General features: G+C 37.3%; 1 protein-coding gene across 1 annotated transcript in view; it reads left to right on the forward strand.

Annotated features, from left to right (window-relative positions):
- The window catches only part of tox (thymocyte selection-associated high mobility group box), a 56774-nt gene that overhangs the window by 6663 nt on the left and 31878 nt on the right, over window positions 1–18233 (forward strand). Inside the window, exon 2 of the mRNA XM_024273274.2 lies at window positions 15715–15780. Coding sequence (XP_024129042.1) covers window positions 15715–15780 — 66 coding nt within the window. The remainder of the gene's footprint in view (window positions 1–15714; window positions 15781–18233) is intronic.

Consider the following 18233-nt stretch of genomic DNA (forward strand, 5'->3'; position numbering starts at 1 on the left):
ATATGTTGGGGTCAGTTGGCAGACTGACCCCCGATGGCAGACCCCTGTCCCTGGTCCTGGGGGCTCTTAAGTCACTTTTCTGTTGCCTGTTTTTCATGATGTTTGATGATAGAAAGCTGTTAGAATTAATGAACCAGAGTGAGCAGAATTCATGTCAAGATACATTACTTTGAGGTCAACGGTACAAACATAAATTGTGTTTATAACTTGTGGCCTTCTGAAAGTCAGAAATTGGAAAGGTGAGAAAAACAAGACGGGAAGAGGGAAAGAGTAAGAAAGGAAGGAAAGAGAGACAGAGCGAGGAAGAGAGAGGGCCTAATGTAAACAAAATGATTGTGAAAGCTGGGTGAGGTATTTCTAAAGCAAATACAGAGGAGAGGATACTGAAGGGAGAACCAGGGTTAAGAAAGAACACCAGCATTCAAACTCAAATTAGAAAAGGAAAAAGAAAAAAAGCATTTTTAAATTCATTTTTTAGAGTTATTATTACAATAGTCCTTCTCTTGTATGTGCATTTTTACTTGGATAAATGCACTTTGCATTTCATAAATGTCTGGTCATCTTACTATTGCTGGACATATTGAATGTCCAGCAAAGCTCATCTTCTAAATGTTCTGTGGAAGTGCTGTAGTGATGCTGAGTGCCATAAACGACAAGTGTTGACAATAACACTTGTCAGTTTCACATCCAGCTGTGAAGCTTCTAGGAAACTGAGCAGTGCTTTTAGCTCCAATGTAATGTTGTTGTTTACTCGATTATCTGTTATATTATCACGCATTTTGAATGAACTAAACAAGGGTACACCATTGGAAACTCCCGATTATTATGTTTGATGTAATAGAAACCTTTTCAAGTTTATTATTCTCCTCTTTAGTTTCCTTTTTAACATAAAAACTTGACTGAGTAAGGGTGACGATATGACGTCACCCATATAATTCAGGTTCTAACCAAACAAAGTCAATGTAGTCGCCATTTTTTTTGGTTTTTTGTAATCCCGCCATGTTGGATTCTGATGTTGTAACTAAGTAGCAACTGGTCCAAGGGATGGACAATCACTTTCTACAATCAGGAGTGAAGTTGTTGGAAGTCCACAACCCCACCACTTGAAAGAAAACCTGAGCCATAGCAAGAATGGTTATTAAGGTTATATTGGCCGGCCGTGGTGCAGCGGTAGGACGGCTGTACTCTGATCAGGAGATTACAGGTTCAATTCCTGCCTTGCTCGCCCATGTGTCGCAGTGTTCCCGGGCAAGACACTGAACCCAAAATTGCCTCTGGCGGAAGGATGGTGCCAGTGTTTGGCAGCGGAGCTGCCATCAGTGTGTATGACTGTAAAGCACTTTGGGCCTTTGAGGAACAAGCGCTATGCAAGTATTTACCATTCTGACCAATAGCATGGCAGTGTAATAGCTGTTTATTTCTCAATAGAAATCTATGGGATTTTAGCTTCTTGGAGCCAGCGGGTACTATCTGTTTGGAACACGAGGGGGGAGGGATTACTCAGTCCAGTTCTCTTACACAGTCAATGCATTCATATTTAGATTTATGTTGAGGTTTAATGTTAAAAAGCTAAAACGTAAGATCCTTAATGTTGGAACATATTTCCTATGGATAATTTATATAATGCAAAACTATCTCTGCTTTTATTTTATTATAAAACCTAAAGGGTGCATCAAGTTAATTATCCTTGGCTTCATGATTTATAGTCACAATGCTTCTTTTCTCATTGATTGTATTGAATGTCTCACTGGTATCTCATAAGTGTCACAGGTTATTAACTTTGTCTCGCACATTGCTGGGGCTGTAAAGCTGCTTTGCTGTCATGTATGTAGAAACTGGTGCTATGATTTTCTTTGTTTCATGTCTATGAAGGGTCATTTACAACCTTAACAATAAGTCACTGTTCTAGATTTATTCCTGTGGATGGAACGCTTCAAAGCTAACGGGGTTATGTCTCTTACATGAAATGATGTGCTATCCATCAACTGTTGGAGAAAATTGAGGCATACTGAGAACCTGTGTGCCGCATTTAGATAATCGTTACATCACTGCTTCATGTAACAGATTGTTTTTGTTTTGCTGTATTAAGGGTTAAAATGTAATCTGATTCTGAGCCTAAAATACTACATGGCAGCAGTGATTGGACAGTTTTCTAAGAGCAAACAAAGCAAAGATGTATTCATTTGATTGTTTGTGTGATCTCCATGAAATCCATTTGTGTTGTTGATTCTCCAGTTTGGTTTGCAGACCTCCCTTTTGCTTCCATCCATTTTTCATACTGACTCTGCTCTTCAAGGTTGTGGCAGAGCTGAAGTGAGGCCAATTTCGGGTGAAAGGCCTGGCCATTTCTCAACCAAAAGTCTGTGTAATAACTTTCTGGTTATTATGTCTGGGGAAAATAAAATACCTGTTTTTCCTCCAACCTGTACACATCACAACGGGCCCCCTTACAAGCGGATTGACAGTCCGACGCAACATGACAAAAACAAGAGGAAGTGTTTTGACTGAAGCAGACAGGATGTGTGTAAAGGCATTGGAAGTCACCTTGGGGTGCAAAACATTCAAAACGTCACAGCTTTTTCTTCTAGAGCTTACTGCATACCTGCAGGGTACATACTTTGTTTTCATATAATAATAAATCAGCTTCCTGAGAGTTGGCTGACTGAACTCACTGTATATTGGGATTTCTGGCATGTAGCCATAGCATAAACAAGATAATCCTTTCTGCTATGAAAAACATTGCACTCCTCACCAAATCCGAAGGGAAGTATTACTATTTTTGAGGAACAACCGTTATCAGTCAGGATAACACAAAGTGAAATAATGTGGATTTGTCAGTGCATTTGAAATGCCATGTATTAGGCAGTGACATGTAAATGTGATGTGGTAATTGGTGTTTTTATAGCTGCACTGAGAGAAACTCGCCAGATCCAATAACACTGAGGCAGTTGCTCGAGTGCTTCTTACAAAAAACTAACAATATTTTCCTAATTTGAACCCAAGCCATTTAAAACAATATATATTCCACCCACAGCTGTCTGCTCTGTGACTCTCCCTGTAGTTTATTTGAACATTTTATTTTGTATCCTGTTGCCGCTGTTAATCAGCCAAAGAGCCAGCGTCTCATCTAATTATCTATCAGAAACAACGAGTCAATCTGTCCGCCCGTCTGTCCACGTTGGCCGTCTCTCCTGCTGAAGAACATCTCGCCAGACTCTTCTGTGCACTCCCACCTCCGAAGCTTGCCGATGATAGGCTAACCGTCAGCACTGGTGCCTGTGTATTGGACTGTGTGAAAGCATTTCCGTTGGTGGATGCAGAGGGACGGAGCAGTGAGGGACTTCTTGTTGGTGGAGTGATGCCAAATGAAGCAGATGGGCGGAGACAGACCACTGCCAGAAGAGACTAATTATCAGACTTTCAGTTCCAAAACAAACATATTGCAAACAAATCACATTGTGCCAACATTGCTGCATTGTTCTGCGAGTGTCTACTGTGTTAACAACAATGACTTGGATCAATTAACTTGTGGCGCACTAGATTGGATCATCTCCCACAGCATTAATAAGGAATTGTTAGAGCCCCCCCCCCCTTTTTTTTCTACAGCCTTCATTCTGTTTGTGCGATGAGTTCTGCTGTTGTGAAGTGTTAATTGATGAGAAAGAAGGGGTTGCCTAATTTTAAATATGTAAAGTTGTGACCTTTTTTTTCTGTGTGCTCAAACAAATGTTTTCTTCTCTGAAAATAATTTTTTGTGCCACTTCTTTTTTAAACACAAAATTCAACTTTTAAAGACAGAAACATGATTGTTTTCCTGTTTTAACTGTCTTTTAATCCTTCAGCTCGTTTCAGTTTCTTTTAGTCACAAGATTTCATGCAGACATGCAGGAATCATGAGATGTGTGGGGATGTGTTTCACATTTAATCTATCTAATTCTCCAAACGCTCTAAACTCCTTGCACATTTTTACAGTGCTGTCTTAATGCTTCTAAATGCTCTTCTGTAAACTTCAGACATGTTTATGTATCGGAAACAGCATCATACATATTGGCTCCACACACATGCAAACATCTCACCGCTGTGGAATTTCTTCCCAATGACTCAAAGTTCACAATCTGTCTTGGCTAGTTTGTTAAGATAGCAAAGTTATGGTTTTAGGTTCAACAAATGTCCACTTTAAGTAGCAAGCAGTAACAGTATCAGACACATGTCAAAGCATTGAAATTCGCTATAAAAGCCCGCACACTAGCCACAAATGTACTCGTGACAAACGACTGGAAAGAGATAAACAAAGATTGTGTCAAACACCTCCAAATCATTTGTATGGAGTTGATTTTTTTGCCAGGAGATGCCATCATCAAATCCCAGCTTTTTTCCACAAATAGACATGTTGGGAGATAAATAAGCCAGACAGCTTTTGGCACATTCCCAGTAAGGCCTAAAGCAGAAGAGTCAACAATTGATTCTTATAAAGATTACATTCTCTTATTTCAATCTCAAGTACCAAATATAAAACCTCAAGGTTCTAGATATTTTAAATGGAGTTATATTACGATTGGACAAAAACTGAGGTTAACTGCTTGTGAAACAAACTCCTTAACAGATACTGGGTAAACTACAGTTATATGTAAAAGACACACAACTGTCTTGCTTTCCCTGTATTGATGTAGGAGATACCTTCACTTCTTTTATCAAATATTTAGCATTTATTGTTTTGTTTCCAATTTGGTAATCTTGATGCTACAGTTAGGGCTACTGCAAAGAACTTTACATTCACAGAGGCAATTCCAAGTGATTTATGGAGATACTAAAGCTGCTGCAGCAAACAAGAAGATCAAAAGAAAAAAAAAAACGCTAAATCAAAAGGATACAACTAGATTAAATAAAAAAGTGAAAATGCAGCACTTTGAACCAAAGCACCAGGATAAAAATAACTCTTCAGTTTGGACTTGAATATAGATGCTAGAGTTGGAGAACATCTGAGCTCATTGGGAAGCAGTTTTCACTTCAGCTCAGCATAGCAACTGAATGTAGATTTAACCCGTTTGGTTCTGACTCTAGGTTCTGCCAAATGATTTCTTCCTGTAGATATTAAACCCCTGATGGGTTTTTGCACCACAAGCAGATCTGACATGTATTTGGGTCCCACGCCATTAAGGTATTTATGCAGAAGTCTTGTTATCAAGTACATTCAAATCAATGAACTGATAGTCATTGTTAGGACTTGTGAAAAAGAAGGAGGTGCAGCTTTTTTAATATTCTCTTTTGGAAAAGCAGACTAAGACTGTAGGGAGATGAAGCTTCTCTATATAATGTCAGGACATGAGGTATATGAGCCTCACTAACGGAGATAGTAAAAGTGGATTTAGTTGTGGCATTAATGTGAGAACTTAAATTCAGATCTGAGTCAATTATATCATCAAATTCTCTAGCTTAACTTCTGATCTTTATTTTTCTGGAAAACACCTGTTCAGGTTCCTTTACTTCTTCTTCCTTATTCTCCAAAAGCAATGGCTTCTGTCTTTTCATTGATTACCTAAAAGAGCTTTAACTTCATCCAACAGAGTTAAAGCCTTAACTGCCCTTAAAGTTAGATACAGGCCGTCTGCAGGCAAAACAATGGGCAAACCTGTACGTGGCACGGAGGTGGCCCTCACAAAATTGCAACGTCGAAGACCACTTGGTAAGTCAAGCAGTGATGTTCCTGCACATTTTAATCTAAAGGGATGCTGCGAGCGACATGTCATAACGAACACTTAAACAGTACGCAAGGGTAAGTAAGGGGGAAACAGGTGAAACGCAGACAAATTGTATGGACTTAAATTCTTTTAAAAAACAAGCACAAACAGAACATAAAGGTTTTTGTTTTTTCAGTTCTGTGCAAAATAAGATAAAGCTGCCTATTTCTTTTACTTGTGTCTCTGTTATAATCGTAAAACACTTCGAGCTGCGAGAGTATGTGAAGACTTTTTTATACATAAAGTTTAATTTGATTTGATTAAACTCAGAATTATTCAAATTTTTTTTGTTAGGAAACCTCTTCACTGGCAGGTGAAAAGTGGTTACCACCAGTTATAGCTCAGTTGGTGTGAGCACTATTGAAGCATTTTAGAATAAAGCTGGTGTATCAAAATATGTATGATTTAAAAATGTAATTTTAATTTAACTTAATTTACCAAATCAGTGGCTTCGCTCTTTTTCACCAACACACATAAATCTGTAATGGAAGCAAATGTTTACACTGACAGAAATGAAACAAAACTTTCATTAAATATCATAAATATGGCAATATTTGTGAAAAAAGTGTTCTAAAATATGGCTAAATTGTCTTCATTTCCTGGAAGCATCATGCTGAAGAAATGAGTAAATACACATTCCTAAAATGACGTGTTCAGAAGTGAAAATGTTCCCAGTGCACACTGGGAAAGACATTTGCCAGTGCACATACAATCTAGATTTACTGTCAGGGTGGATACATTTAGCCAATAAAAGCAGGTTTATATTGTTGTCAGGGTGACAGAGATAAGACAGATAAACAGTTGTGAAGCTGAAACACTGCAGCTGCATAAAACACACACACACAGCCCTACTAAAGTCATCTTTCCCTTCTCTGATCTTGGACTTAATTTACTTCTAACACTCAGACAGCTGAGATTTATTCTGTTAAATAGTTTAAACACCTCTCAAAGCTGTTGTAGTTTGAAAAGTTTTAATACTGTCCTCTTAACTCATCTTGTCTCCAATTCTGGCAAGAACTTGATGTACAGAAAAGGTAAAGCCAAACACACACAAAACCTCTACAAGAAGTTATGGCATTGGACTCATTTTAAATACCCTCATATTTTTAATTCTTAAGCTATGTTCATATTGAAAATATATTGTGGTGTATATTTGTGTAAACCCCTTTTTAAATTTAGGCTAAATTTTATAGACCGGTAAATTGATCATAGTTAAGGAAATTTGAGGATGATTACAGAATGTAAAAAGAGGGATAGTGCTCGGCGTTCCCCACCCCAAGACCCCCACCGAGCCGCAGCGGTAGCCAGGGCCCCCCCGACACCCCCATGGTTTAGTAGATAGAGGAAATTTGCCCGTCATACATCCTAGCCAGCCACCCGGACCAGGGCCAGCAGGACCAGCACAGGGGCCCCAAGACCAGAGAGCAGAGAGGCACAGGAGTACGGAGAATGCAGGCCCCAGCCCAGCCAGGAGGATAGCTCCCCGCTGCGCCAGGGGACTCACCACGGGGCCTCATCCCTGAAGAACCTCCCCAGCCCTAGAAAAGCAGTCCACCACCACTCGGGAGTTCCGGGCATCCCCCAACCCCACGCACAAGCCAGGGTCTCCAAGGGAGACCCGTCTCGCGCTCCACGCAACCCTGCAGGAGGTCCAGGAGAGAGCAAGGCAGGGGCCGCCCACCTCCGGCCAGGAGAAGTGGGGGTCCCTGAATAACTTATAATACACTGCCCGACCAGGGTAGCCCACAGTTGGCATATTTTAGGGGCCTAGAGCTCGAAGACAAGGTCCAAAACCCGGGACATGGACACATCCCTGTTCACATTTGACGTGCTCATGGTCTTGCCAGAGAACTCGCGGATCCTTCTCCTTGTATGGAGAGAGGGCCGCCCGGCCCCGGGAGCCAGCACCCCAGGGCTTGTTTACCTGGCATGTCAACCACCTACAGTTGGAAGAGACTTGGTGCAAAATGTTGGAGCAGTGCGAATCTTTCAAAATCTTGCCCCAGGCTCATATAATATATGAAAGTCTTGGTGTTGAATATTATGAAAAACAGCTATTATTAATTTCTCCCCTATGATCAATGTTCAAGTGCTTGGCACTTCTGTGACATAAAAGGGACGCCATCCATACGTTTTGTACATACAGCTCGCAAATGTTCACAGAAACTTCAGTAGCTACGCATGAATGATAGACTTTAGATCGAGGAAGCTCGAAAATCGCATTTTTTCGATTTACATAGACTTTTCATTGGAAGTGGTCGCTTGAACACGTGTTACCAAAAGGCGTTGTAAGCGTAGCGTCACAGTTCTTTCAATTCGTGTGTTGACAGTAGCTACAAGTCATGTTAAATGCCACTAATTTCAGATCGTAAACACACAGTCAGATGAAACAATCATCATTTCTGTAACATTTTCGAAGCGTCTGCTCAGAGAAATGGAGTAAAATTACACTCCTTTCTCTTCCCTCTGCTGCATCACTCTCTCCCAACATTAACTTACCCTCACTGTTTCTCCATCCCTCATGCAATGCAATTCCATTTCTCAGCCTATCCCTTTTTTTATTCACTCTTCTCCTCTTTTCCTTGATACACAGTATTTCTTTCTTTCCTTTGTCCTTGTCTGTCATCCTAATAGTCTTTCCCCCCCTCTTTCTCCCCCCTTCCTCCGACCCTGACCCACTTAGCTGGCTGCTTGTTATTCAAACCTTTGCTTTACCCACACAAATACGGACACACACACACACACACACTCACAGAAATGGAAAGAGAGAACTGTGCAGATGAGCAAGAGAGAGGGAGTAATTTGGTTTCACAACAAACCTTGCAGTATTTCTCACTTCTCCCTCTGAAAGCTTTCAGATCGTCCGTAGTGATACACATTTTTGCTCACACAATAAAACACAAATAAATGTAAAAAACTTCTCTCCTGCTAACACAAAGATAACTACAGCCACAGAAACATATTCATGGAAAAAAAAAACCTCAGGATGCCACTGACTGTTTTCCGGCTCAGGATGAAGCTGCAGCCGTTTTTACCTGCTGAACCGTGATTGTTTTTCAATGCAAATTAAAGCAAAAATCGCCTCTACTATAAATATGAGGACACATACATGAATGAGGTTCACAGTAGCACACTATGAATTACATTAGAGGAGATGTGTTGCACCAGATGGCACCTGCAGAAAAATCACAAGACATTAAGCATCTATGCATTGCAGCAGATTCTGCAGCAGCAGTTTGCCCAGTTTATGTGGAAAAATGCTGCAGCTTATGGTCATTGTACATCTTTTCATGCAGTTTAACTAAGAAAAAAAAACCCAATTTAATCAATTGAATCAAATTTTACTTTAATTATTTTCAAACAAGTTTTGGTACATTTGAAAATAAATTTGAATAAAGTAATTCAACATTTAGAATCAAAAAAGATTTGGGGTACTAAATAAAATTCTCTTAGATTATCTGTTAAAAATTTAAGAGTAACCTATCACCCCATAGCTGCTATAAATATTAGTAAAAACAAAGCAGTATTACATGAAACTTATTTTTTAATACAATAACTTATAGATTCATTGTTTTTTTTACTTTGTGATTAAAGTTTAGTCTAATTATGCAGAGAGATTTCTCATTCTATGTCAATATCATTCTCAAAGTAAATGCTTGCACCATCTTTGTGTCAATGTTCAATTCGCAAGTTTGAATTTAGATTCATATTATTAACCTCACTTTCTCTATCAAAATACCTGCTTCTTCTGTGTGCTTTATAATTACAGAGCTTGCCAAGTACATTACTTTTGTTGTACACACTCCATATTAAATAAGTCATATTTGTCAACTGCTATCAATATGCTTAGAAGATTCAAGTCTTCTTGATCAGTAACAACAGCATCAGAAACTAGCAGATTTTGGAAAACAACATTGTTGTCTCATATTTGACATTAATAATAGATTTTCACAGTCTATTGGATATAATTGTCTTATAATAAACCTAACTGATCTTTTTTAATGTAACTTCTAGCACAATATTAATCACAGACTGAAATATATCTAACTGAAATCATTAATATGAGAAAAGAACTGAAATAAATAAACTCTTACTTATAATTTAAATACCTTCTCTGGTGATCTTTTGAACTATTTTAAGTGTTTTCAATGTTCTAAAAATTATGTAGCTTTTAGTCAAAATTTTAAAAATCTGTGCCTTTTTCTTGGACACAGTTTCTGCTGAGCAGCAGTTGTTTGTTAGAAATTCGCCTCTGAGGTGTAGGTGGAACTGTTGCCGCAGAGTAAGCCTGCCCCATTTCCCATCATCCATCTGTTTACAGGCTCTCCCACTAGCTTTTCAGTTGGACAGTTTAGAGGCAGATGCCAGCCGGATGAGGAAAACAAAGACATACAGGCATTTGTCTGCAAGTGAATACATCAGGGAGTATGCTGTTGTAGTGTAGTTTCTACATCACAAATAAGCTCTTTTCCAGACAGCATTTTTTGTTCTGATCCTGATTTACAATGATTTGAATAAATAAATACTCAGAAATGCGATTTTAAGCTTATTCTTTCTTAGTATATGTCCTCAATCATCAGAGAAAATGCCGAAATAATGTGTTAAAAACACGAAAAATGCAATTTTCATTGGAGTGGGTCTTTGTTTTAAGCAGATAATGTGTTGCTGCTGATACAGGTCAGGCTGTGTTTAATTATAAAACGCATTTTCATAGTTTTCAGTTACCCAAAACCTTATCAAATTTGGAAAAAGGAAATGTGAAATAAAATACTTCAGAATTTTTTGTAATTAATTGCTAAAGAAAGATGCAAGCTGTGTTTTTCTTTTAAGAGAGCCTATTGTTCTTAGCATTTTTCACCAGTAAGCAAAATGTGTTTTTAAACAATTATCTGCGACCTTGATTTAGTCAGACAAGGGATTTAGTCATTAAAAAGAGAGAAACATTTGTATCCTTGGTAAAACTTTAAACATTTTAGGATCGCTTTGATTAAATCTGCCTATTAAAAAAAACACAACTGTTGAGCAACCACACATAATGAAACTGCTGACAGCCTGGGTTGATGAAGAGCGTAATAGGTTCCAGTCTGCTCTTCACACAGCATCTGCTACAAGAGAAATAACTATTTCTATGCTCCAGATTCTTTTTTTTGCTCTTTGTCCCCATTCTTTCTCATCTTCTCTCCTCTGATGGTACTTACTGTAGTTCTGCAGCCAAATGTATCTCCTGGATGGAAGAAAAACATTAGCCTTTTAGTTTTCCACACACAAAATACCTTAATGATCCCAACTTTTTTGTTAAAATTCGTTCAGGATGTGTTAAAAGTGAAGACCGTGGTTAGCATAATCAGGAATATGCAGGTCTGAAGAAGCATCACCCTTTACACTCTTTACTGATCTTTAAAAGCCGAGCAGTGTCTTAAAGTAGTATTTTTTAGGGCTAACATCCCATCAGCTGGGGCACACTCATCACAAAACAGGTCATTTAGCACAGGATATTTTGGATTGACGATTGCTTTTGTCAAGGATGACACCATGTTGATAAGCTTTTATTACTTTTGTACTTTAGTAGTCAGGTCTCATCAACTGTTACCTTTGTGTCACGTGTTTTTGCATGATTCTTTGAAGGAGTGCTTTTACATTTTTAGATAAAAAGAATGAGAATGAGATTTTTTGTGTGTTGGACACCATACTTTCTAGAGTTTTATTTTCTGTTTTCTATTTTAACTTATTAAAATGAGCAGAAACACCTGGATCTGACACCTGAGGAACATAATAATTGTGAAACATGTTGATTTTTAAAGTGATAAGAGAGGACAAGATAGAGCCTTCTCCACTCAAGAAAATGGTGTGTCATTGTGTTAGACAAGTAGAAAAACTGTTAAAAGCAGAAGATAAAAGCAGGTTAAGCAAGTCAAGATCTGAACTTATACATGATGTGGGCATTGTCTATTACATGACGGAGCATCAATAAGGAGTCTTAGAAAAACGATTAAAAAAAAGGATAAGTCCTTTGCTTCGGATGCGAGCCGTAACTACATTTTTGTCCTCTGAAAGGTTTTTGTGACACCAATGAACATCCCATTCTGCCTCTCCTGTTTTGCTGGCTGTTTTCTGGTGGGGCTGTTGTAAGAATGGAAAACAGGAGACGCTTACCTGACATTGAGGTCAACAGGTTTGCTCTCTGCCCTCCTGTCTGATTTGTTTGTGAACGCTGTTTGCTTTGAGAAGCAGAAAACACAGATAATAATCACAGCTACTTTCTAGGTTGCGGTTATTTTGCTTTTTTTTTTAAACTTCTCTTTTATAATAGTGAAAATGTATTTTTAATTTAACAATAGAGCAGTGTCCATTACAACACTGTTTTCTGGCTTTCTGTTGACTCTGTAAACCTACACCTCATTTGCATAATACCCAACAGCTGGCGAATGGATAGGGCAGCTACACGTGTCAATCCACCTGTGTGTGTGTGTTTGTTTGTGTGTCTATGTATGCGCACACGCCCGTGTGTGTGTCGGTGTGTACGTACACACGTGGCAGTACTTAACTCAACCCACCTGTTCAAATTTTCTTCTTGTGTTTGTCAACTAAGACAATGATTGTGTGCCCAGGTTACTATGGATTATTTGAATATGACTTATGCATGCAAATATAGATTTGTTTGTTTTTTCTTTGTGTGGGATAAAGGGTTTTATGTGCAATAAATACGAAAGGTGATGCATGTGTATCTGTTTGAAAATTTAAGGCATCAGTACTTTTAGGATCTTTGGTAGTGACGTTATCAGCTGATAGAATAAAATTTCTTTGTTTAGACTGATAATAGGATTTTTTTCTTGTTTTCCTACTTTATGATCAAAGAATTGAAGTGACTTAAGCTTTTAGCTGTGTTTCCCCTTTTGACTTTGATTTTTTTAAACTTGTTTTCTTATTTTCTCGCAGTTATTTGACTGTGGAGTGAAAACAATAAAGCCCTCATTTGTTTTTGTTTTTTTTGTTGTTGTTTTGTCACACTGCTGTATTTTTTTACACTATAGGGCTCACCAGATTATAAGGAGGACCGTCAATGAAATATATATTTTGGAAGCCGATAAAATACCAATATTTTTTGAAGTATTTTATGGAATTTTCTACATATACGTTTAATGCTGTAGACAGCAGCATGGCTGCCTCCAAGCCAAAATTTAACAGTTCAATATCGGACCGTCAGATAATAAAAAGGCAGATAGCGATATGTGGCAAAATACCCCATATCGATGACAGTATTGGTCGACGACTAACAAGGACACATGGACCTTGGAAAGTCATGCAGTTACAGCAGCTGTTTCAGTTGGGGACAGTATTGCCTGAATATTCTAATAAGAAAAATATATTTTTGGAAAAAAGCATAGTCAAGCTAGTTTTGTGACAAATTTGAAGGTGAAACATTTTCTAATGCCCTGTTGTTTACTCTTCTTCGGATTTGTATTGCAGGGTTGTTTTTAAAAGTTTTTATAAAGTTATAAGTGTATGACAACAGAAAAAATATTTGTATAACAGACCAAACAGTGGAAATTAAGCAAAGTTTGAGCAACTTAACATCTGGCACACAACAACAGTACACAACATCAGTACAGTTTCTTAAGGCAGAGTTTAAGTGAGCTCTCACAGCTACCAATCAAAGCTACTACCCAAGGAAACAAACCTGGGTGCAGACCAAACATTTAATGTGAAAATGCTCTTGTTTTGCTTGTTTTGTCCTCAAACAAAAAAAAGAAAATCTCCAGAACAACTTTTTAGAGTGCCTCCTATTAAAGGTGTAGTTTCCAGCCACCTGCCTGCTAAGTGGAAGCCCCCATGCCATGTAAGGCTCCCTTAAGCACTCTGGGTAATAGCAGGCTTGAGTTTTGTAGTCACAGGTCACCTGTATGTTCTAGACTTTAAAAATGTGAATTTAAATAAAGTCAAATTGTACACAAACCATCCTGACAGGACAAGGCTTCCTTGTTGGTTCCTGGAAAATGTGATAATTTACCCTTTTACACCAGAGAATAACACACACTCATGGACATACTCTAACTGTTTACACGATCAACATGAAGTGGCTGATTCTGATGGCTTTGCACGATTTCTGTTCTATTTATCAGGAACTGGTGGTGTAGGATCCAAAATGCAGGAGACCAAGCTTGGTGGCAGAAATGTAACCATGTACACAAATTAACCTAAACATGACAAAAACCTTAGAGAGACAAATAGGTGGCAAAGCAGAGCTGATGACTCGACAAGTAATACAGAAAAGCAGACACTTGAATACAGTGAGGGTAAGTGACAGAAATGAAAACAACTGTGGACGATCAGCATGAACATGGAGTCAATAGCTGGGTTTCCATTACACACATATGCGCAAAACTTTATTGAAATTCTAGATATGTTGAAAAAACACAATTTCGCAATTACAATTTAATCCATTAAATTATAATTATGTGAATAAACACAAACCAACTCACCCGTTAAGTCATTCAAAAACATGACGACGGATGTAAACAATGCTTTGATTTACAGCAGATACATTCAAATTTCTGCCACAGCACAAGCACCCATCACCATCTATCAAAGGAGACGTCTGTGTCTTAGTCTGGCCGTGGAGGGGCAAGCTTTGTGGGAGTGGCTATGGATAAAGTGAGTTTGGGAAATCACGGTTGATGATTTTACAGAGGAGCTGTAGATCCAACAATTCCACATGACAGGCTTTACTTTTGATGATTTTATGATGCTGTGGGACCTCTTGTGAAACCTAAGCGTGGTGTCCGGCTGTTGGTCATGTGATTCATTTGATTTGAAAAAAGTAGTCCCATTACAGTTTTGCAAAATATTTCCATTTTGATAGGGCTCAAACCCACCTTAGGTTGCGGGCCGAACAGCATAGACATTTATTGAACTCATAAAAAAACTAAATTGTTTAAAACATATCTTTTTTAACATATATATATATATATATATGAGTAAACATAGACAAGAATATTATTCCAGAATAAATAACTTTTAATGTTTTACTCTCCAGTTTTAATATATCATGTCAAAATTATACAAGATAGTTGCTTAGTTAGCAAAATAACATTGGTCCGTTTATAATAATATAAAATAATGTGGAGGGCCTTGACTTTGACACATGGGCTTCAAAATCTGCAGGAATTAAGTTAGTTGCGTAAATGAGTGACGAGTTAAAGTAGTCTAAAGGTCGTCAACACTGGAGCTAAAGCTTTGGTGTTAAAGGGTTAAAACCCTTTAAAGTATGTAATGAAATCTAAAAACTTTTTAAAAAGGAGCCAGTTTTTAATATATCATTAAAAAAGGTCAAAGGCTCTTTATTTTTAGTGACTTGAACTTTTTGTGTTATTAGTTGTTGATTAAAATTTGTGCCAAAAAGTTGTCCCAAGCGTAAAAACTACACTGTAATCACAACAGTGCAAACATTTTTCATTGCTTGTTGTCATCTTCAGGTCAGGGGGCGTGGGGGAGTTGAACTGGAATTAGACCCTTTCTCATGAGTCGTTTCCTTCTGGAGTCAGTTGAACCATTTTACTCTGCTGTACTTTTCCAGTGGGAGGTTCCTACCTATTTGCTTATTTAAATCTAGGTGCTGACTTGTTTACCTTTTTTGGCAAGTAATGTACACAGTTTGTGGAGCTTTTGTACAATGCAGCTCAATTTCTATTATGTGGTAGCAGCAATTTATATTTTGGGCACTTTTTTGTGCAAATACTAAAACAATTAATTTAAAACTGAAGTGTGTAAAACCTTCAGACAAGTGTTAACTGAAAGACTTTTTTAAAATAGTCTGTCATAAAAGCAACATAAAGATGTAGAGGTTGGAGAAAGGAGAAGAGATCACTGTTCACCATTTATCTGTTACCTCCATCTCCTCTCAGGCTGGCTTCTCAGTGTTTGCCTTGTTTGATTTGAGTTTGTTGACATTGTTGCTTTTGCTTTTTGTTCTGTCCAGCTGGATGGGGACACCATGTTCCTGGGTATGCCAGAAGCAGGCCTTGACTTCACCTCGACCAATCAGGTGAGTGTTGATACTGCAGTGTTTTCTTTTTTTGTTGTTTTTTTTTTGTTCATGAAACCAGAAATGTCTGTTCCTCCTCAACTTGATTGTCTTTAGTGTTTCTTTTTAACCTTTAGGATGTTTTCTGAATTATCTGTTAAAGTGTTTTAGCCTTTTTCTTCTGAACAGTCAAAATAAAACTAAATATGTAAGGAAGTGTTTTTTTCAACAATAAAATTGATAAAAAATATATTGTTTTATGTTTCTGCACAACAATCACAGTTTATCTTCTGCTTCAAAAATGAAACATAATCTTTTGTTTCTTTTACAACTTTAACTTACTAAAAATAACAGCCACATAAAGTTTGAATTACATAGTTTGCTATGGTTGTCAGTGGGAGGAGGGGTTTCTCTTACTATTGCAGGACTTTGTGTTTTTAGTATTTTAACAGTGCATGCAAAATAAACAGATTATTGGTGTTCAGCATTGTTATGTAGAAATATGGTAACCAAGTCTGTAAAGTTCCCTTTTTGACATTGTCTAAATTTTGACCAGAAACATGTGCAGTACTCCTTATTGGTTTGAGAAAAACAGAAAAAAAAGAGTAAATGTTTCAGTCACATGTACCTATATGAGGGCTGACACGTAAGAGTGCACAGGTGAGGCTCGTGCGTCCACCTTAAAGGCCGTCTTGACGCACTATTGTTTGCAGAGTAAATGTATTGTAAAGTATTTGTAAGAACAATGTAAGTTGCACACACTTATGATGTACTGGTGATGTTTTTAGTAAGGTAGGCGTGTATTAGCCCCTTACTGACCACGCTCAAATTTCCTAATTTTTAATAGTGAGATTGCTAAACTAATCCCGGACGAGCCCCCAATTTATGTTACACTCCAGTCTAGGGGTTTGTTGAATGATGTAGGAAAAAACAAATCAAATATTCCAATGACTTAAAAACTCTCACAAACAAACTCAGGCTCAAAATAAGCTGGGAATGTATTTACAAAAAAATATCAAACTACACAAAATCCACCAAAATACAAGGGAAAAAAGGGACACGCAAAAGGTGTACCTTTATTATTTGAATAGCACTAATGGTGAATTCACACCGAACGCGGCAGAGGCGTCAAATTCGCGTCTGTCACCTCAATCATAAATATGTGCATCAAAATTAAATAATTTCAGCCCATTTTTTTTTTTTGCTAAATTTACCAGTTAACATTTCTTATTCACTAACTTAAGTTATCTGTGACTCCTGAATATTTAATCTACCATAGTAGCATCTGCTGAATTCAGACTGGTGCTGGAGGATAAATGTAATTTTTCATTAAAAACCAGCATTTGTTGCATACAGTTACCTGTTAGCTTAGCTATAGCTGTGGGTGTACATGCAGCTGCCCTGTTTATATCACTTTGACACGCTGTCAAACAGAGTAAGGCTCAGGCATTATTAGATTACTTGGCAACAGCTCCAGAGCTCCACAGCACAGCAAACGTTGTTACCAGATGCAGAAAGGAGCTTCAGACTGTAGATATTGTTTGTTAGACTCACCTCACTGCCAAAGAAGGTCCACATTAATAAGAAACACTACATTATTCATAAAGCAACGTATAGAGCATACTATATGGCATAGAACCGAATGTTTTGATGTTTTATTCATAGTTTCATTTGCAAAAGAGACGCAGAGAGAAGGGTAGAAGAATAATTGATTAATTTATTATGAAAGTTTTAATGAAGTCAAGAGATGTTTTAATGATCAGAATCAATTTCTGTCCAGTCTGACCCTTATTGTTGTCATTCCGGAGTTAGGAAGAGACTGAACAAATGGGAGGAAGAAGCCATGCTGTAAAAAATATTCTGAAAAATGTCAAATTTTATTCATTTAGGCTTTCTTCCTGTTTAGAAAAAACAGTACTTAACAAACTCATGTGATACCTTGCTGGTAAAATTATTTTTTAGTTCATGATTTATTATGGATTATTAGGTTTTATTTGGTCCATAAACAAAACAAATTTTATAAAAAATATAGACATTTTATTGTATAGTTTTATAAATTTAACCTGCATTTACAGTAGCAGGTATTTCCTATATCATGTTGTGTTTTATTAAAAATATTTATCTCATCCATTTATTCATCGTATTTTCTGTTATTAAATTTTTAAAAATGTTTTTTATACTTTAACCATCATCTTTTGTGTTAATAGTGAATTTAGTCAGTTTCTCCATTATGTTGTGTTTTTAAACAATTTTTAAATCTGTTTTATTCGTTTATGCATTGTGTTTTCTCTTTTTTATCTGTTTTATATTTTTATCTGTCATGTTGTATGCTTTTAACGGGTTTTTTGTCAGTTTATTTAAAACACAACATTATGTTGTGTTTTTTAACTATTTTTTTTACCTTTTTTATATATTTATTCATCATGTTGTGTGTGTTTTTTAATCATTGAAGACATGATATTTGAAGATAATAT

Source organism: Oryzias melastigma, linkage group LG17 (assembly GCF_002922805.2).
Source record: "Oryzias melastigma strain HK-1 linkage group LG17, ASM292280v2, whole genome shotgun sequence".
NCBI classification, from domain to species: domain Eukaryota; kingdom Metazoa; phylum Chordata; class Actinopteri; order Beloniformes; family Adrianichthyidae; genus Oryzias; species Oryzias melastigma.